General features: G+C 39.4%; 1 protein-coding gene across 6 annotated transcripts in view; it reads left to right on the plus strand.

Moving 5' to 3' along the window:
* fmnl1b (formin-like 1b) overlaps positions 1–22,728 on the plus strand; it is a 63,012-nt gene that overhangs the window by 31,975 nt on the left and 8,309 nt on the right. For all 6 annotated transcript variants that reach the window (XM_036591590.1, XM_036591623.1, XM_036591599.1 and 3 more), the window contains 14 exons: positions 788–881; positions 5,261–5,335; positions 6,551–6,661; positions 7,964–8,113; positions 9,881–9,982; positions 10,234–10,495; positions 12,338–12,517; positions 13,156–13,280; positions 14,053–14,255; positions 14,549–14,783; positions 18,188–18,256; positions 18,392–18,472; positions 19,558–19,687; positions 20,319–20,482. In XM_036591590.1, coding sequence (XP_036447483.1) covers positions 788–881; positions 5,261–5,335; positions 6,551–6,661; positions 7,964–8,113; positions 9,881–9,982; positions 10,234–10,495; positions 12,338–12,517; positions 13,156–13,280; positions 14,053–14,255; positions 14,549–14,783; positions 18,188–18,256; positions 18,392–18,472; positions 19,558–19,687; positions 20,319–20,482 — 1,981 coding nt within the window. The remainder of the gene's footprint in view (positions 1–787; positions 882–5,260; positions 5,336–6,550; positions 6,662–7,963; positions 8,114–9,880; positions 9,983–10,233; positions 10,496–12,337; positions 12,518–13,155; positions 13,281–14,052; positions 14,256–14,548; positions 14,784–18,187; positions 18,257–18,391; positions 18,473–19,557; positions 19,688–20,318; positions 20,483–22,728) is intronic.

Below are 22,728 nucleotides of genomic sequence, written 5' to 3' on the forward strand. Positions count from 1 at the left end.
TGTTTGACACATTTGGGCTAGAGCTTCAGTTTTTCACTATATGTTCTGTGTAATGTGCTCTTTGTAGTTTTACATTTAGAGACTGCAGTCCATCTGTTGCTCTACATGTCTTGGTTACCCCCTTTTCACCCTGTTCTTAAATGGTCAGGGACCCCCCAGGACAACCACAGAGCAGGTACTATTTGGGTGGTGGATCATTCTCAGCACTGCAGTGAGACTGACAGTGGTGTGTTAATGTATGTTGCGCTGATATGAGTGGATCAGACAAATCAGTGGCGCTGGAGTTTCTAAACACTGTGTCCACTCTAGTAGACACTCCTAAGTTGTTGGTCTACCTTGTAGATGTAATGTCAGAGACGATAGCTCAACTGTTGCTGCACAGTTGTGTTGGTCATCCTCTAGTCCTTCATTAGTGGCCACAGGACACCGTCCACAGGACGCTGTTGGCTGGATATTTTTGATTGGTGGACTATACTAAGTCCAGCAGTGACACTGCTGTGTCTGATCCACTCTTACCAGCGCAGTACATACTAACACACCATCACTACATCAGTGTCACTGCATTGCTGACAATGATCCACCACCTACATAATACCTGCTCTGTGGTGGTCCTAATAAAGTATGCAGAGCAACAGATAGACTAGTCTGTAATTGCAGAACTACAAAGTTCTATATGGTAAGTGGAACTGATAAAATGGATGATGAGTGTGGATATAAGGGGTTCAGTTTGGGTATATGGTAGGTGTTTCTGATGAAATGGCAACTCTGTATACAACTCTGTATTTAGAACTAAAGCCTTGGTCCTGGAGCTGTTGGCTGCTGTGTGTTTAGTCCGAGGAGGTCACGAAATCATTATCTCAGCTTTCAACAACTTCAAAAAGGTAAGAAATATCTTATCTACTTTATCCTTGTTAAGTTAGCAGAGAAAGGCTAGTCACCCATTGCATTTACAATAGGTTAGCTAACAGCTTTTTCTAACATCTTGGCATGGATGGTAGGGAGGGGGGTATTTTACTGCATCTTCCTCAGATGCATTCTTGCCTTCTCAGCTCCACATTGGTTTTTCTGCTCTTTGCCACTGCTGTTGCTCTTTATATGACTCACACATAAAATTTGCTACATTGGTGTACAAAATACAAAATGTACTACGCTCTGTAGAACACTGCCTGTTGTGTCAACCAGCCCCAGATTCATATCATCATAGCACATTCGAACCAGCTAATCTTTACCTGCTCTACTCATCAGCTGACCAGCACACAATTAGCGACTTAAGATTGTACCACTTGAGGTAATTTGTAAATGACTAAAAATATAGACTTGACTGCAGTGTTTACAGTGTTTACAGTATGACAGAGCATTATTTTTGTCTGTTTATATGTGTGGACTGTGTAACATCTATGTTAACCCACAGTAACCACCTCAAAATGTTTCCGGCCCACCTGAAATTACACATGCACGCACACACACACACACGCACACTCACACTTAAAACCAAGAGCAGCTGCTGTCTAACCAGTTGTCCATCAGACAGATAAAACAGTGGATGGGGTGTGGCCCTCAAATTCCTCTCTCTCTTTTTAACCCTTCCTGAAAACTAAGACGCCATTCGAACACAGTAAAGGGGCAGCTGACCATGTATATAGGACACTACTATACACTTTCAAACTCATACCATCCCCCAACCACACACATGCACAGAGGTAAGGGGAGACTGAAGTAATTTTAGCTCAAGTAATGCCATAATGTCTTTCTCCAACACAAACACAAAGGCAATGTCAAGGTTTTGATGGTCTACTTTTGCCCTCATGATGTATATATTTTTGGACTATGACAAGTAAAGCTAGGCCAAAAGGCTAGGATTTCGGAGAGGGCCTTAAGCTCTATATTCTGTAATAACATCATCAGCAACATATTCAGAGACTTTGGCATTTTTAACTTATCACAGTCTGCTGCCAGAGTAATTAGGATGCCTGCATGTTGGTCACGGAAAAATGTATCAGAATGCAGAATTTTGTCTTTGTTGTCTATCACTATGTAAAGAGCACAATGCTGCCTTCACTATTGGATGCGCTGTGGTAGTTTCTGTATGAGCATGTGCAAACAATCAAAGTGGAATTCAGATCAGTTACATTGAGGACTTTTTAGTTTGTGATGTGACAAATAATAAAATTTCATCCCTGTTAGATCACGTTCTTCAGGAATCAAAATAAATGCAATGGCAACATTGAGAAAACCACATTAGTAAAGGTGAAGAGTGGATTAAAAGGCAGAAATTGATGCTTTCCCTAATCTTAGTTTCTTTGATGATTTTGGGATTAAGAGCCCAGCTGTGCTGACCATCAGCTTGTCCACTTGAGCAACTCGGGAACACTTCAGCTTGATGATCCAAGACTAGCTAACCTAAAGCCAGCACTATGCTTCAAATGAAAATGATGTATCAACGCAAATGGCATCTTTCTGGCCAAAACAGCACAGTGGATTGAGTTTATATAGCAAACACTGCATTGTTCATTCTGAGGCATCAGAAGTGATAGGGATTGGTCTACTAATCCATCAAATAAATAGTATCAGGTCAGTCAGAAACTGACCAGTGATGAATGGAGTAGAAAGCAGCTAACCATTAATACACAACAGATGGGCTACAGTAATTGTGTACCTATATAGTGGAGGTAGGTGGAGCCACTTAGTAAAAGAAGCAAAGGAAGTAAAGCATTCTCCTTCACCTAAAAGAAGGTACAAACTCATTTTAGTTACCACAATTTCCTCATTCCATTGCATCCAATACTTTCTGTGGTGGAGCCAACACCACAATTGTAAAATGACATTTGGCTTACTGGCTTCTGGAGGTATTTACTTCCCTCTCCCAGCTCACGAGACTTGTTACTCACTAAGACGACTGTGCTGTAATTTGATACCTTTCACTATTTGTTTAAGCCCAGCACTGGTGTATGACCTAGAAACTTCTGCCACGCTTCCCCATCATTCAAATGAGACAATAACACTGGAAGCTGACCTTGAGCCATCTGATCCCCAAATGAATGAATCATTTACACTGTATCAAACTCTGTCAACTTTTCAAATCAAAGGCACAACGTGCTTCACAGACAAAGGTTAGGCAGGGAAGCCATCTTTTATGAGAATGTGTCAAGTTTAGATATAGACTATATATCACGTTTATGAGCCACTGAGTTCAGTTAAACTGAAGTCCAAAATATAAAGTCCTTCATAGTGCTTCAGTGTGTACTTAGAAAATGAAGTAGGCCTATTTTCTAGAAAAATGCTTCAATTACAGTGTCAGTGTATGTGGGCACTCAGTGGTAAAGAATCACATTTTAAATTTAGAGAGGAGAATGCCTCTCCGTAGTTCAGCAAAACTGGAATCTGTACATTCTTTTCTCACACTGGATGGTTTACAAAATGTACTTGGTAAAGGGAATTCCACATATTTTTTAACAAATTCTGCATAATACATTATGTGAGATCTAAACAAAGTGATTCAGAGTGGTTTGATGTGAAATAGTTAATTATAGAGAAACCTACCAACTAAGATTTCTTTATAGTGGTGGTAAGAGGAACCAGTCGTGATGTCTTTTTTAACAATCCAAAATGGAATCCTATGTGTGTCTTCTGAATTTATATATATATATATATATATATATATATATATATATATATATATATATATATATATATATATAAATTCAGAAGACACACATAGGATTCCATCCAGAATGGTACACGCATGAAAAACTAATTTTTCAGATTTACCTCTTTACCATCATCATCATTTACAGTAACAATAACAATATGTATATATTGCTTCATGACTTGAAGTTGGTGTGTTGGGAACCACTAACACTACAATGTGCAGTGCATGGGGGACTCCAGGACCATGGTTGGGAACCTGTGCAGTAACGTGTAACATGTACCAAGCAGGTCAGATTCCTCAGCCTTTCAGTCATTGTTGGTGTTACTGATTTAGAGCCCTAGATGTGTTAAAAGGTTTAGTAGCAGTCCTTGTGTGAGTGTAAGTGTGGGATACAGTGAGCGGCGCTGCTGGCTGTCAAAGCTGTTTTTAAAGGCTGGTAATGTGATCCTCATGACCATCAGCTCAACAATGAACACAATGTAATCAAATATTTAGATACTGAGCTCTAATTCACCGCATACTGCATGCCCAGAGATGTTATCACACACACACACACATGCATGCTGGCATGTCGTCGCACATGCGCACACACACTCACACATGCACTCAATTGATGCTAATCAACTTTTTCACTGGATTGTACTGACCCAGTAGCTGTCCATGTGTGTGTGTGAGGGTGTGTGCTGGGTTTCTGGTGTCACATGGTGGTGACAGAACATAGGTATTGTTTAGGCACAGAGTGGCAGACTGACTTTTACATTATTTACGAGTCTGAACAGGGACATCTTAGTCTCTGATCTGTCACTGGCATGACAAAATACCAGACACACTAATAATTGTTTATCAGAGTGAGTTTAAAGTTTGCCCTTGCCTGCTGGCACTTACAATGCCTGTTTTTTCTCTCTATCACGCAACCAGAAACTCCAGCTGTCCAGCCAGTTTTGAGTTCTTGGTCAACTTTTCATGAAAATTAAGAAAAGAGAAGAAAGAATTCTACCAGACTCCTCAGGACAGAACCTAGCTGACTACCTACCTAACCATATTGTTTGTCAATTGTCAAGGTATACAGAATGTTATTAATGTAGCTAAGGGCGTCTGGTTGTGACTTATGACCCTGTGTGGTTCCCATAACAGCAAGTTATGTATCCTGAGCTATGTGGAACTGGAGTACATGTTCTGAAATATCTTATTCATATGGGTTGTGCTGCCCCCCTGTGTCTATCTATGATAGTGCAGATGATGCTGCAAGTAGCACTGCAATGTTGGGAATGGTCCACCACCCAAATATCTGTCTGACAGTGGCCCTGTGGTCATATATCCCCCAGTAGAGGGTGGGGGATAAATTGTGCATTAAGATGGTCTACAGTTTGTAATTATGCACCTCTACAGTGAAGCTAAAAGGTAGGTGGAGAAAGTAAGTAGAAAAGAACAAGGTAAGTAGTCAAAGAACAAGGTAGGTGTTTCCAATAAAGTAGGCAGTAAAGTACATGCTAGTTTTTCTAGTTCAGTCTCTTCATAACAACTTATCAAAGTGAAGTGACTTGAATAACAACACAGTTTCGTTTGAGCTAAATGTCGTTTGTAATATAAGGTGAAATCCCTTTCTTCTAGGTATGTGGTGAAAAGTGCCGCTTTGACAAGCTGATGGACTATTTTCGTAATGAAGACAGTAATATCGACTTCATGGTAAGAAACACTAAGCCAGTGTTTCCCAATTATGCTACTGGAGTCCCCCTGCACTCTGCATTTAAATATTCTTCTGCAAGTAGTTTATCAGCCAAGACATGTATAGTGTCTAAAGTTTGCTTCTTTAGTTTCTTTAACCAGGAATAGAAGCACCAATTAACATCAGTACAGAGTAAAAATCATGCGTCAATATGGCTGCATCTACTGTTTTTGCTGTGCAGCATGCTTCGAGTGTGGCATATATATGTGTAATCATTTTACGTGGTTCAAGGTGAGTGTGGGATGAATTAGACATGCAGTTTTGTTAGAATGTAATTGGTGAGGTATAAGCTACCATTACTTATTGACTATCATTACTTGAGTTGACTTGTGGAGTCATTATAGAAGTTATTGAGAATTAACAAGACAGAGTCGTCCGCTTTTGAGGAGAAGGTTAGATTTATTTTAAGACGTTTTCACACAGAGATGTTCACAGAACACCAATTCGGTTCCTTCTCCCACAGAGAGTAAGAGCAACAATTGTACAAAGTGTTATCTCCCTCAACTGGGACAAACAATCCTCCCCCCTAAGTATCAAGGTTATGTACCCCTGATAGAGAGGCACAGAAAAGGACAGAACATTCTAAGATGGCCTAAGAGGATCATGCCGTTAGAGATAGAATGACCATTCTGAGCATATAGCATTTATAGAATTTACCACGACACTTGTTAAACCTTGTAGTTCCAGTGCAAAACTAAAGAAGCAAACTTAAGATATCAAACATGTCTTGGTTGATGGATTACATTTGAGGAAAATCTCTGTAATTTTTGACTATAACCTCATGAAGGACTTCATATAATGAGGCAAACATGATAGAGCTGGATTATACCGTCTGAAAAAGTTTGGAGATGACATGGTTTGTTGATTTTCTGAAAGTAAGGTAACAAATCCTCTGCAGTAAGCATGCTTAAATATGGCAGATTTCAGTGCACAATTTCTATTTACACTAAAAAATAAAACATTACATAATAAATGTGGCATAACCTTTTTGTACAGGCCACAATTTATATATTTTTTTCCAATTTGTTAACATCAGCAAAGAAACAGTAACTGCGCATTAAAATGCGCTGAAGTCTGTTCTATGTAAAGGATGTGTGATAACTTATTTTCACTTAGAAAATCTACAAAACATGTCATTTACCAATGTGAAGTATTTGATTCTGTCTCTCCACTAGGTGGCATGTATGCAGTTCATCAATATAGTGGTGCATTCAGTAGAGAACATGAACTTCAGGGTTCATCTGCAGTATGAGTTCACACAGCTGGGACTGGACGATTACCTGGAGGTAAGGCAGTTCACACACACTGACATACACACACACATGCTCAAGTCTTTGTGGGATATTTCCATATTCTTAACTCAACTCTATCCTTATACTCACAAGCCAAAATATCAGCTTTATTCTGTGCTACTTTTTCCTAATGAAAGGTGTGTGTTTAAAAATCATCCAGAGGACACTTACAAAGAACAGAAGCAAATGAGTTTAATATATATTCGACACTGTGCAAATGTCAGAGACCGCCCTTCGTTTATTTAATTTCCAGTCAAAGTGGCCATTAAGAACTTCACTAAGAAAATCCACTTGCATAAGGAACAAGAAAGTCAAAAAACAATGACTGTAAAAACAAGAATTTTCAAAACTGTTTAATACAATTATTAAAAGCTGTAAAGAAATTATGTGACTAAAAATAAATGTGACTCCGTGCAAGACGTAGTAGACCACCAAAATGGTCCCCATCAGATAAACAGTGCTTCATATTTTGAATCCACAGATGTTTCTGTCCATCCTTCCACAAGACAACTCAACGCTATGGAATGTAGAAATCTAGAAGAAAAGAAGAAAAGTTGTATAAATAAACAAATAAAACAAAGAAGCTGCTGGTGTTTTCTAAACAACATGCCACCGAAGTAGTCAGCTCATATTAGGAACTCTGGGTCTAAGCTGGTTTTGTGGATTAGAAAAATGAATGCCAGTTTTGAAACTCACCTCCAACATGCCATGTAGTAAACATAGTAGTCCTGTACTTTTGCAACTAGATACATTTTATTCTGTGTACATACAAGAGTGTCTTTGGATCTTTTGAATTATGAGGTTGTTTAGCAGTCAAAATATGAATATTGCTACAGACATGCTATAAGCAAGCTAAGGCTCCTTCACACTGACATGAAAATGTGTGTAAGTAAGTCTACTATTTGACTTCAGCACTGTTATATACCAACACCAGCTACTCAGACTGTAGCCTACTACTGTTAGCCTTAACTACCATATTTAACAAAGCCTGCTAGTTTTTGTGCGGCATTTTGGTGAGGTTGCCAGTTGTGTGATATCAGTTCAATGCACAGCAGCGTTAGCTTGCATGCAGCAAGTATTTATACTTTGGCTCCTTAAACAACGTCGTAATTCAAAGGATCTGCCGACATTTGGGGGAAAAATGTCTGTATAGCAAAACATATCAGCTTTGGAACATTTTTGTTTAATTTGTACTGTTTGTATTTGCACTGGCACTTAAATAATTGAAGAGTGGGCTCTGACCTTTGCACAGTACTGTAGATGTGAAGATGAAAGCTGTTTTATTTGTGTTTTCAGAGTTTAAAGCTGACTGAGAGTGAGAGATTGCAGGTGCAGATTCAGGCATATCTGGATAATGTCTTTGATGTTGGTGCCTTGCTGGAGGATGCAGAGACAAAAAATGCCTTACTGGAGCATTTAGAGGAAGTACAGCAGCACAACACACAGGTACAAACACACATACAAGGATATAGCTGATGTGGGGGTTTGTGGGGGGGCGACACCTGCACTTTCATGGTCAGGTGATTCCATCTCCCGTGTTTTCACACAGCAAATTTCCTGAATTGAAATCATGACTGGCAATCACAAATCACTGAGGAAAAAATACACTATTAAGATGAATACTTTGGACTAACTGAACGGCAACCCAGCCAATCATAATTATGCAGTGTAGGTGGAAACAAACACATTACACAAAGTCAGTGGAAGTTTGAGATTTGAGATTGGATCAAATTGGCTAGCAGATTTGGTTGGCGTGACAAAAAAGGAAGATCTGCCTGTGTTTTGGTATAAAAATCATATTGCAAATAAAATTGTCAGTTGGCTAATGTAAACTTACTGACAACTGTGTCCCCCTCACTTTTAAAATGACTACCATGCCCCTGCACACCCACCCACACACACACACACCCACCCACACACACACACATACACACACACACACACACGTGTGATGATACATTATCATTACAGTCAGCAGTCGAGTTGTAAAGAATTTGGTAACACTTTAAGCAGTAGCAGTAGTGAAGCATCTGAATACATTGAAATATATATAGTGTAGATGTTCTGTTGATTCATTTCTTACATTAAGTAGATGTATTGTTAATATATTACTTCCATTATGCGAAACCTAACCTTACCCAACCTTACCCAAAACCTAACCTTAACCCTGACCCTAATCCTAACCCTAACCTTAACCTCAACCCAAAACCTAATCCTAACCCTCATATGTTTATTAAGGACCACTCAAAATAAATTGTCACCAAAAATGTTCGGGGGGGTGATGGATACAGCTGGAGGGTGGGTGCCAGTGTTTCTTTTTTATTTTATTTTTTACATTTTATTTATTTGAATATTAAGAATGGGTGGCACAGTGGTGCAGTGGGTAGCACTGTTGCGCTGTCTAAATATTAATACAGTCCTCAAAGATTATAGGTTCCAGTTTTCAGTTTTACATCTCTCAGTGGCTAATGTTGGTTATCATACCTGCTTTCCTTTTTTAAACTATAGATACTGTATTTTTAGCATTCCCTACGGCTGACAGGGTTGCCAGATCCAACAAAAATCCAGCCAAAGGTTTGCTTAAAAGTCACCCGCCAGAAGCAGAAACCTTACTATTTTCTCCCTCAACTGCATTTTCAAACTACTCCAATTTAGCAGGAGCACTGCAAACCTGCCAACCCCGACTGCGAGTGTGTGGGCTGAACAAAATACTCCACAGCATAACCAATGAAAAGCACATAACATTATGGCCTCTTATGTAGGTGCACGTGTGCTCTGCACTAATCTTGTTTGTTTGATATGAGGAACTCCTATACTGTGTAAATTTCACATTTGGATGGAATGAAAATATCATGTAGACATCTCAAGTGATATCACATTAATCCAAAGGGGAGGAAAGGGGGTTGGTCATTTTTCAAGGGGGTGGTTTTTGTCTTTTTTCCTTTTTTTTTTTTTTGACTGGAGTAATAGCTTCCCCTCATGTCTCCCCCTCAGCTCATGCCCTGGTTGTAGTAGTAGATGTTGGGTGTCATCCATACTTCTAGAACACTGAACAACCGCATGCATCATTAAAATTAGAAGTCAACCCAAAGGCAATTTTTCTTAGTCTTACTGTATTTTACGTAGTATTATGTTTTGTTTTTGCGTAGAAAAATTTAAAAATCGTCATAAATATCATGAAAAAGTATTATGATCTTATGTCATCTTTTGCAGCTGAGCAGTAGGTTGGAGGAGAGTGAAAATGAAGCAATGGAGAAAGTGTCTGAACTGGAGAGACAGCTCATACAGACCACTAAGGAAGTGGAGGTCCTAAAGGTACAGATCACACACACACACGCACACACACACACACACACACACACACAAACACACACACACACACACAATTCTCAGTTCTCTCCTACGAAAAACAGCCTTTCTCACCTAAAATAAACACAAACACCTGCCTCGAGCAGTGCTTGCCCTGGTATGTGTGAAAACAAACACTGTGCAAAGTGACCTAGAGGCAGGGCTGCATCTAAAGTGTACTACAGCAGTTATCTATTCCTGTGTGTTTTTGTGTGCAGGAGAGTCTTCGTGAATCATGTGCGCAGGTCTCTAGCCTGCAGCAGAGAGAACGGGAGCGAGAGATGGCACGAGAGATAGAGCGAGAGAGGGAGAGGAATAGGGAGCGGTCAGTGAGTGCTCTGACTGCGCTGGAGCAGAAGGTGCAGCAGCTGGTGGATCAGGGACTCGTCCGAATGGAGAGATCATCGTCTGGCTCGCTGGACCTCGATATCATACCTGCCAATACAGCCAGCACAGAGAACGCACAACTACCTCACACAGGTGAGAGCACACCTGAAAGTGTGTGTGTGCATATGCATATTCAAGTGGTTTTCCTTATTTTTCTTTCTTTTTTTTTCTTTATTCTTCACATTTTGCAATAATAGTGTATATTAATATCGAAACAGTGGCATAACTACAATCTTTTAAGCCCCGGTGTAAACAAAAGAATAGGGCCCCCACATGAGCTCAGGTCATATATTAAAAAAATAAATTAAAAAACTCCATTCTCCACACACAGTGCGTTGTTTATTTATTTATTTATATTTATACTGATAGTGTTTTCTGAACAAATACATGCCTACTGACCAGATAAATAGCTTTAAATATATTTTTTAGATGCCTTTTAGTTATAAGAACCATATAATGACTGTGGTTCAATGTTTCCCAACTCTAAAATTCACAAAAACTCTTAATTAAATCTAGTTACTGGGAAGCATTTCCATCAGCACAAAAGCACCTCACAGGACCACCACAGAGCAAGCAAGTATTATTTGCATGTAGGATCATTCTCAGCATTGCAGTGACACTTCACTGCCACTGTGGTGGCAAGTTAGTGTGTTGCATCTCCTATATACAGTCTATGGCTGCATTGGTATGATTGGATCAGACACAGCAGTGCTACTGGAGATCTTCACCTCAGTGTTCGGAGGATAACTAATACAAACTGTGCAGTAACATCGACAAGATAGACCAGCAAGGCAGGAGTGTCCGAGTGGACAGTAAGTGAACACAGTGTTCAAAAACTCCAGCAGCACTGCTGTGTCTGATCCAATCTTACCAGCGCAACACACTCTAACACACCACTATCACATCAGTGTCACAGCAGTGCTGAGAATGATCCACCATACATATACATATACACATACTTACATGACAAAAGTCATGAGGTAGGAATCAGTATCGTGTAAGACCCTCTCTAGCCCGGTGAAGTGCAGCAACTCGATGTGGCATCAATTCCACAAGTGGACAAAAGACGGGAGATATGTTGGGTCATGCCTTCTAGATTCCCACCCACAGCACTGTGGTATTTGTAGGTGCAGGATCTCGGGTGTGAATGGACATCTCTACCACATCCTAAAAATAGTTTATTGAGCTCATGTCAGGCAAACATGAAGGCCACACCATTTGTTGGAACTCTCCAGAATGCTCCTCGAACCGATTCTGGACAACTTTGGCCTGATGGCATTGTTCTGCTGGAATACCCCATTATTGTAGAAGTACATGTAGGCCATGAAGGGCTGCAAATGGTCACCAAGCACTGAAACATAGCAGTCACCGGTCAATGACATGTTTAGGCAGACCAGTGGACCCAACCCATGCCGTGAGAATACACCCCACTCCAGTATGGAACCACCAGCCTGTACAGTGCCTTGTTGACAACTGGGGTCCATGGCTTCATGGGGTCTGCGCCACACAAGAATCCTACCATCAGCCCTGAAACAATTGGTACCGTGACTCATCAGACAATGCTACATGTTGCCAGTCCTCTAGGGTCCAGTGTTGTGAAGCACTCTGGTGGGTCTTCTACTCCCATATCCCATGGAAGCTAAAGAACGATGCACTGACCTGCGGGATATGCATGTGGGGCCTCCAGTCTCTGCCAGTCACGATCATTAAGTATGCATGGGCGGCCACTGCGTTGTCCACTGTATATAAATATATACAGTACAAGGTATTTCTGTTTGGTGTTTCTGAACCTTTAGTTTGTGCTGTATCGGTAACTTAATGTAGTGCAATCATAATTAGTCTCTAATGATAATTTGTTGCAGTTACTTTTCCAGTATTTTATAGACAGAAAAGACTAAAGAATTTGAGTGATTTGTTTTCTGTTTTCTTTTGTAGATGCGATCACGGAACCAGACGGTCCTACTGCAACATCCTTAGCACAATCACATCCACCACCCCCGGCCCCTCCCCCACTCCCAGTCCCTGCCCCTCCACCACCTCCTCCTCCACCCCCTCCTGGCAATGTACCGCCTCCTCCTCCTCCTCCACCAGTTGGCTCAGTTGCCTTTGCTACAGGTGAGATTAACTTTTACAGTGATGGAATATATGCTCACTGTCTCTAACTGCACACCAGCAAGAGCCATTAAAATAGCCAGTGAGTGTATCTACCTTATAAGCTTCTCTCCTTACATGCAGATGGATGACAAATGAAAGGAAAAAAAATAAATAAAAGGGTAGAGAAACATAATGAGTGCTCATGCTTCCATGCATTATACAATTGCGCATTTAACATCCTATCATGCTTTATGGCATGTGTAAAATGTATACCCTGATGGTGGTCTCTTCCAGAATTACAGGTCACAAGGGCGCACTGAATGGTTTAATGAGTATGAAAATGATGTAAATAAAAACATAAATAGTTTAAAAAATAATAAAGAATAATCAACCCAACTGAACACCTATGTGAGATTCTGGACTGATGCGTTGGACAGCGCTCTCCACCACCATCATCAAAACACTAGTTGAGGGAATATCTTTTCTGCAGGAATTGTGTTCCATTCTTCTAGTACAGTTCCAAAGACTTGTTGAAACTATGCTGAGGCGTGCTGAAGCTGTTCTGGCAGCTCGTGGTGTTGCAATACCATACTAAGACACTATATATTGTCTTTTCTTTTAATTTGTCATCTGTCTGTATTCAAATGTGTTTGCATTAGGTGTAAGGGGTAAGAAGCCAATCCAGACGAAGTATCGGATGCCGCTGTTTAACTGGCAGGCTTTAAAAGCAGAGCAGGTGGCTGGAACCATCTTTACTGAATTGGATGACGATAATGTGTTAGGGGTAAGAGATTGGTATTCTATTTAAGCCATTCACTTAAAGGGCCCATATCAAGGAAAACCAAATTTTCCTAAATTTTTTCTTTAATAAAAGAGTTTGATGTAGTATGTAAGCAATGTCAGAGTTTCAAAAAGTTATGTTTGTCCTGGGTACACCATAGTCCATATATGGAATCTAAGATGCAATATCAGCCAGTTTTGATTTCAACGGTTTAGCCCACTCATACATGCTTAACAGCCTTTTTTAATACTGTAGGATAGAGAAACACTGAAAAATATTTCAGGTAGAAAAGAATTACGACTGTTTTTGGTGCTTAAATCTAGACAGATGTCATAAATAGACCTCACAAAACTGTGGGATATGTGCCCCCAGCTGCTGCCCAAGTGCCGTTGATAAGGCTAATTGTGGGACTAATAAGGGTCACTTAATCTAATCTTTAATGGGCAAAGGCAGTCTTGGGAACGATTTGTTTGCTACAGTAACAAAACACAGTATGTGCATAAACAGTTAGAATTGCACGTATTTACACATGCACACAGTGTAAAGGCATCAGTGGCCAAAAAAGGCAGCACTGACAGAGCAGAAGACTACATTGACTGAAACGTGGCATGTGGAGATGGTTTATTGTTTGAATGGAAGCTCTTCTGTCCTCTTTTTTATTCTAAGTGGCTGGGGGACCCTTACACTGCAGTTCACAGATCTGAAAGCCATCAAATGAACAGACTGTACTGTTCTCATTTACATCTCACTTTACTCATCACATCTCTCTCTCTAGGAGTTGGACATGAATGTGTTTGCAGAGCTGTTCAAGACCAAAGCTCAGTCCCCTCCTGCTGATATTGGAACTCTGAAGATGAAAGTGGTTAAGAAAGCTTCTAGCAAAGTCTCACTACTGGAGCCCAACCGGGCCAAAAATCTTGCCATCACTCTGCGCAAAGGAGGCATGGGAGCCAGCCAAATCTGCACTGCCATCGAGACGTATGTATTACACCTCAGCCTGATCTGGGCTTTACTGTACTCAAACCTAACACTAATTTCAATTAACCATGAGCCTTTAGATCAAAATGTCATTAAGATTATGAAAAACATACATTCAGTCGTAGACCTCAATCATAGATCACTGAATCTAGTGCAATAGTCCGATATCAATATTCCACTAACCTACATAACATTTACAAATGTGGCACTTTGCATGAACTTTATTTTCTTTCTCATGCACATTCCCCATCACTCTATCCCACTTCTCTCTCTCACTCTCTCTCTCTCTGCAGGTATAACCTAGATGCATTAAATCTGGATTTCCTGGAGCTGCTGGAACGCTTCATCCCGTCAGATTATGAGTTGAAGTTAATCCAGAATTACGAACGCGAGGGCCGGTCCTTGATGGAGCTGTCGGAGGAGGACAGGTTCATGGTGCGCTTCGGCAAAATCCCACGCCTCACTCAGCGAATCAGCACGCTCACGTTCATGGGCAACTTCAGCGAGAGCGTCAAGCTGGTGCAGCCAGTGAGTACAGCCTGACATCTCATGGATGAATCACTTGACGGGTGCATGCAAGTGCGCCCAAATGTTCCTTAAAAGGGAATTCTGTTGATTTTTCAAGAATTCTGCATAGCTAAATGGTCAAGATGTAAACAAAGTCATTCAGAGATTCATGTTTTATGTAAATAAGTATGGGCTGGAGGTTAAGGAACCAGCCTTGGGACCGGAATGTCGCTGGTTCGATCCCCTGAGCCGACAGTACATGACTGAAGTGCCCTTGAGCAAGGCACCTAACCCCCAACTGCTCCCCGGGCTCTGCGGATAGGGCTACCCACTGCTCTGGGCAAGTGTGCTCACTGCCCCCTAGTGTGTATGTGGTGTTTCCCTGCGCAGATGGGTAAAATGTAGAGGTGAAATTTCCCCGTTGTGGGACTAATAAGGGTCACTTAACTAACTAAATTGCTTCATTTTAGAGAAACTTACTGAATCGGAATTTTTCACAGCAGAAATGATAGGAACCAAACATCCAAAGTGTTCTCGAAAGCTATTATATGAAATTATATTAAGGCTTTGGCCTTCCAGATTTTACCATTATCAACATTACATATAAAAACTCATGTGGTTTACTGGTCATTCTGGATATTAAATAAAATGGCTATATATTCATTGTACATTTTTCGAGCCCTGGTTCCTCTTATCACCACTGTAAAAAAATCTGAGTCAGTAAGTTTCCCTACAATGCACCATTTCACCACTCAATAATTAAATAATGCAGAATAGTTGAAAAAATTGGTGGAAATATTTCCTCACTGTCTATTGTATTAGAAACTCCTGCCTTGTACTTCCATTCATTGACCATTTTGTATAGTACTGTACTGTTATAGGTTGTAGCCTGTCTGTTGTCATGCACAGTTTTCTACTCTTTTATTCCATTCATCATTGGTCAGTTTCTGACTGTTGTCCAGATATTGTTTGGCTGGTAGACATTTCTCAACCTAGCAGTGACAGAGACATAGTAGTGGCATGGCAGAATGTATGACAGGTGCAGTAGTTTTGTTGGGTTTTGATTGAGTGATCTGCCACCCAGAAATATCCTGCTGAGAGCAGCTCTGATGAAGGGTTAGAGGATAGCTAACACAAACTATCTCTTACTGTAGGCCAGCAGGGTGCACCTACACAGTAAAAACGGTAGTGTTATTTCAACATGCAAAGAGTTCATTTTAACATAATGGTCCCACTCTGCTGAATGTAAAAAGTACACTGATCACATTGTTAAGATTCTAGTGTTAACTAGACACTGAACTGTGTTAAAAGTAACACTCAATTTAACACACTTTAAACTGACACTCAACAGTGTTGTTTGGCAAATTTGTTAATGTTAAACAAATGCTGCGAGTGTTAAATTTAACACTTTTAAACTTAACACTTTCTCAGTTTTTACCTTTAAAGTGTGTACTGTTCATAGCAGTAGTGTTAATTTCATGCTGCCTGGACCTATTTACTCAGTTTTATCATTTAATAGTGTGACATCATAGACATCTTGCTGACAGAAAAGCTTGCTTTATTTTATCTTATTTTATTTTTATTATTTCTTAAGCTTGCTCTCTTTTACTGCATATAATACTTGCTTGGTAGTTAACACAAAGACTGTGCCTCTAGTCTTAACCCTGCAGGGGGTCAGCATAAATTGGAGGCTTCTCAGAAAAGGTGGATAGAAGCCCACCCAAAAATGCAAACAACTGATGCACTAGCCGATAAGAGTGACGTTGATGCGTGCAGGCCTGGCATTAAACAAGTGTCAATTTCATTGTATAATTAAATTATGAATGCATTACAACAGACTACAGTCTGTCATTGTACACCTGTATAGTGGACCAATAAGGCAGGTGGAGCTCAAGTGGGCATTTACTGTAACATAAAAAACAACCATAGTTAGGATAACACAGGGGCTTCGGAGCTGGATGCAGTTCTTTTACTGCCCTGTTGCTGCTCCACAGCAGAATTAGATTAGATTTGCATTAAAATAAAGCTCTGCTGATCGTTCCAACACAGTTTTAACAATAAATGGTCTTAAACGCTGGAGTTAATGTATAACTCTTAATTCACCCTTTTATCCTGAAGGTTGTCGCACAGACATCTGGTCACATAGCAACACAGAAAACAACCTCGCCTCGTTAGTAGCTAATGAAACAGCAAAAGAAGATTTAAGACAAACATTGATGAATAAGACAAAAGGACTTCTTTACATTTATAAGCACTCCAGCTGGTTTCTTGATACTTTTAATCTGCAATGAGAAACTGATTTTAGTGTTTGGTGCACCATTTAAAGTTCAATGGGACATTTCAAAAAAGAGGCTGGTGAATTAGAATTAATTAAAATTTTCCTGTTCCACCCGATGCACCATTTAAGGTTCAATGGGAATATTTGAACAAGAAGCTTGTAAATGAGAAGCTGACTTCAGCCTAAAAAAAAATTGAATGTTGAGAGACATTTTACAAGAAACTGCTCCACTTTTGTGGAAAAGTTTTCTGCCAGAGATGTGAGAAAAGGGGCTATAGCTGAGCTAAAGCTTAAAGCAGAGCAAAGTAAGTCTGTTTTCGTTTGTATTAAATTTGTTGCCTATATTAACACATTAGCACATACTGAGACATATTTACAGCCAAGATGGTAAAATGGACATTGGATGACAAAATGGCTCTTCTTAATATTTGGGTTGCTGAGCCCTGGGATACCAAAACATGGAAAACGTATTTAAGGTTAATCAGTAGCATTAAAAAAAATAACAAAAATAAATAAATGCTAATTATCAGAAACAAAACTGTAAGGACTGCTGGGAAGTTCTGCATACAGTGCTACAGTATGGTGAACTTCAACCTTCACCCTCAGGCCTATTCAGCTCCATGCAATAGTGATGTGTTTACGCTCCTTTAAAATGTCAGGCTCAGGCTTTTGTTACATTCCGGGTGCAAAAATAAGCCCAGAATCAACGCTAAAATGTTAACTCTCTAAAATCAACACTGTAAAATTTACTGTGTTTGTAATGGCCATTGAATGTATGTAGGCTACGCTGGATAAATTCTCCATCAAAACATTTGTGTGCTGAACAGTAAAATACTCAAATCAACATGTGACAAGACAAAGTGTAATTACCTGAAAAATATCTTTCAAAATAAGCAAGCACAGCTTTAACGACAAAATCGATAATAGGTAATGTGTTTAGCATGCAATATGTTTATCATAAAGCATTGAATCATTTGGACAGACGCTTAATTACAGTGCTTATCTCCGCATTAACACAGTGATGTAAATGCAAATTATTCAGACTAACAGCGGCTTATCATCTATTTGTTTTGATTAGATAATTGGTTTAGAAGCAGTGGTTAAATTATCCTCATTCACACTTCTTTTTGTCTTTCTTATCTTGCAGCAACTGAATGCCATCATTGCTGCTTCCATGTCCATTAAATCTTCCAATAAACTGAAGAAGATTCTGGAGGTAGGGGGATATGCATGTTTCTGCACATAACACAGTGCTTTATTTATTTATTTAATTTTGTGTATTTCAAAAATGATTTTTATTCACTGTTATGCAGATTTGCTCTGAATTAACAAAAAGTCCTGATGTGTCCAGATTGTTTTAGCATTTGGGAACTACATGAACAGTGGGAAAAGAGGAGCAGCTTATGGCTTTCGTCTTCAGAGTCTTGATCTGGTAAGAGAAAAATTTCTCTTCTACGTGTAATGAAGCTCTATGGAGTCAAAGTAACCATTGAAACTCTTGTATGATGCATCACTGTCACTGAAACACCTACACCTTATGGTTCCACCTTGCTGGTGTACAGTTAAAGACTGTAGCTCATCTGTTGATGCACAATTTATGTTAGCCATCCTCTAGTCCTTCATCAATGGTCAGTGTCTGACCACAGAGCTGCTCTTCCCTGGATATTTTCTGGGGATGGGCCACTCTCCACCTAGTGGTGACACTGACCCCTACAACACTGCTGATGCACGCATACCAGCACCACACATACTACCATAGTACTACCATAGTACTACCATGTCAGTGTCACTCAAATAATATGTGGTCAACACTGGTCCTGTGTTCAGAATCTGAATAATGATGAATGGTGTAGAGAGCGGCTGACAGATCAATCCATGACAACAGACTACAGTCTGTCATTTACACCTACATAGTGAACCTATAAGGCAGGTGGAGCTCATAAAGTGGGCATTCAGTGAAAGCCGAGTACATTATGCACTCTGGAGGACTGGGAGAAGAGTCAATAATATTAATTCAGTTTCTTATAGCATGCTCTATTATGTTAGTTTTAAGTGCTTGTGGTAGCACAACATGTGAAAACATCCAAAATAAGAGTCTGCTGATATAAGTAAAATTGCTAACTTGCTCTTATGCCAACCACTACAGAGACTGCTAGGGTAACAGTCAATCATTGTTTACCTTCACTATTGCAATACAGCCTGAACTGGTAAAGATGCATCCAAACCTAACCCGCCATGCTTCATACAAAATTCTTTTTGTGAAGAGAGCCAATGAAAAATACAAAATGAGAGCTAATTAATAGCAACAATCCAGCTAAGACTTTTAAGAAGCTGTGTATCAGTTACTAAAAAGATGACAGCAAAATTATAAAAATACAGCTGTGCAAGATATTCAATGCTCTTTTGCACTGCAGTAATTTGTTTGCACCACACATTTTCACAATTGTACAATAAATTAGCAAGATTGAATGTAGTTTTCAGTTTCAGTTACATTACATGTCACTTTTGTCTTCTCAGCTGCTGGACACAAAGTCTACTGATCGTAAACAGACCCTTCTGCACTTTCTTGTGAACATTATACAAGAGAAATACCCACAGCTACATATGTTCCATACAGAACTCCACTTCCTTGACAAGGCAGCACTGGGTGAGCGCAGTATTGCTAACACTTGTATTGCTGTTGTATTGCCATGCCCAGGTCTACATCTAATCCAGCACTAACATCCTAAAATCTTAGGAGCCAATAGCTATTTTTTTGTATTTTTTCAAATTCAAATTGTATTTTGTGCATTTAAGCCAAATGTCCCCATATTGTCACAGTTTTTGAATTTTCTTACCATTGAGGGGTTCTTTTACCCTCATAAAGACATTTAAATGAACAAAAGTGCAGACACAGACAGACAGCATAGTTGCTTCTTTTAAACCCTGTAAACAGCCAGGATCCACTGGTTTGATGGGTCTATTAAGACCCCCTCAAAGGAAGTAAAGAGAAACAGTTAGAGGGTAACACTAAATGATACTATTAAATCGTCACAGCAATGTTCCAACATCTAACGTAAAGCCTTCTCAGAGTAGAGGCTGTTATTGCAGCAAAGGAGGACACACTTCCTATTAATACAATTGATTTCCGAAGAAAATCAATTCAGAAGAATTGGATAAATAGGTGTATATATAAACGTTTGGATACAGTGTGTGTAAGGGCTATGTATTGCTACCTACGATGACGTATCTCTTTCCTGCTTGGCTGTCTTTCTCTCTAACATCTTTTTCCCACTTAGTGTCTCTGGACAGCATTCTAATTGATGTGCGTGCACTGGAGAAAGGAATGGAAGTGACCCAGAAGGAGTATAAGGAGCAAAAGGACAGCCCTGTCCTCAGAGACTTCTTATCTAGCAGCAGCAGTCTTATGGATTCTGTGGTTAGGGATGCAAAGACTGCCCAGGTAAAAAATACCTTACATACCCAATACTCTTAGCAAAAAGACTTCTGTACAGTACAAAAAAGGTTATTTGTCTAAAACAATAGTGGAACCCTTATTGGTGCTATGCAGTGCTCTGTATTACCCATAGATTACTGTTTCACACCAGTATACTGTAAGTAGTTTATAGTACTATGTAGTTACAGTGAAAATCTGTACATTTAGAGTTTTTTGTATTATTTTACCTACAGTAATTGCACAGTTTTTCAATAGTTTTAATAATTTTGTTTAAACTTTAGGAAAAAAATGTGTGTGTATTTGTGTACGTATGTAGAGAGTGACATACAGCCTAACACATTTTAGTTTTTACTTAAAACTACACAGCTCTGCTAAAATTGCAAGCACAATTATTTCAAAAGATATATTTAGTTGTCAACCTAAATATATGAACGTATATGTATTTAGATAATAATACCATAACTAAAGAAATATAATTAGTGGAAAAGCCACTGTTGCACAAATGTATCTTTGACCACAAAGTAGAAGAGAAAATATAAGTATGATGGATATAACATATGGATTACTTTCATTGTTTACTCTGGGAGGCTTAGTTATAACACTGTTTAAACTAATCATGCTTTCAAACAGTGCTATGAGTGTTTGTGTGTGTGTGTGTGTGTGTGTGTGCGTGTGTTTGTGTGTGTGTGTGGAGGTGGGCATCGGTCAGAAAGTGGTGGTGTGGATGCAGGAATTTGTTCCACACACCTGATTCAGGATCAAGAAACTTTGCAATGCCTTTATGGATAACAAAGAATTAGCTGGATCAACATCTGCACATACTGCAATGCTTTTTCAAGCTATGGACAAGCAAATGACACTCATAACTAACTTTAATCTAGCAAGGTGGCTAGCTAATATTACAGTTTGGGAGGTAACTATAGCAGTTACATCAGAACCTACCAGGCAAAATAATTCTTCACTCTGAATTTCTCCATAAAGACCTACACAAACCCCACCCATTTGCGCATTAGATATCTGCTGACCTGGTCAGCCTATTCTGATGAGGGCAGAATATAATCTAGTTACAGAAAACCTACAATATAGACCTACGAAAAAGCCTGTTTACAGCAACCAGCAGTGTAACACTGTCAAATTTTTCATCGGCTTTGATAGGCACAGTCAATAACAATGATACGAATCTACTTTTAGCGATTGAACTCTCACGTGATATGAAATTTGAACAAAATCAAATGGTAAGAAACTATAAGACGTGTTCTGTGTTCTGATGTAATATTTTGAATTTTGAGAATTTGTTTAGTAGTTTTATCTTAGTCTGTAATGTAAGGTTGCCTTAGCTGAGGTTATTTAAACCCACCAATTATAATACTGTGACCAAAAATTGATCATATCAAATCCTTATTTGATAAACATGTTCATCACTCTTTGAACTTACAAAAGCTACTTTTGTGATAGAGCATATCAAATGCTTAATAAAAGCAAACTAAAAAGTTTCTTCCTGCTGCAGGCATCTTCTCCATCTTACTCAAACAGCGGTCAGACAGTTCATGATCAGTGACCGCTCTGTTTACATACTAAGATTAGAGCTGGATAAACACACCCACTTGAAGAAGAAGGTCTCGAAACCTTTGATTGGAATGGCAGGATTACATGGAGGCGGTTTTTAGTATTTCTTTCTCAGATCTTTGCAGATCCTCATGAAGGTAAAGGTGTATAGATGCCATTACAGTTTAGCAGTTTATGGGAACTAATATCAGTCCATATGGGAAAGTCTGTCCACTCAACAGCCATCTTGGCAATGCCCCTGAGCAGTTATTTCCACTCATACAAGACCAGCCCTAAACAGCAAGCCGATTGACTTATATTATGGAAGGACTTAAACATAGTAAACAGATGTCATGCTGAGCTTTAGGAGCTTTCCCATTCATATTTCAACTAGTGACCTGTCTCCTCCTTTAGAACATCGCTGATTTTATTTATTTATGAATTTATTTATTTATTCATTCATTTATTCAACATAGATTGTTTTAGGGGTACATTAAAACCCTGCCACAGCGCCTCAAGCTGAGCAGCTTGGTTAAACCATGTGGTATAAAATATATTGTGTAAAGTACAGCTGTCTGAATCACTAGTTACAATATTAAACAGATATCATTACAAGAACTCTGTGTATCTGTGTGTAACTAATACCATCCCTACATTATGCTAAACCTTAGTGTATGCAATTAATCCCACATATAAACTGAAAGCAG

Source organism: Colossoma macropomum, unplaced genomic scaffold (assembly GCF_904425465.1).
Source record: "Colossoma macropomum unplaced genomic scaffold, Colossoma_macropomum, whole genome shotgun sequence".
Classification (NCBI taxonomy): domain Eukaryota; kingdom Metazoa; phylum Chordata; class Actinopteri; order Characiformes; family Serrasalmidae; genus Colossoma; species Colossoma macropomum.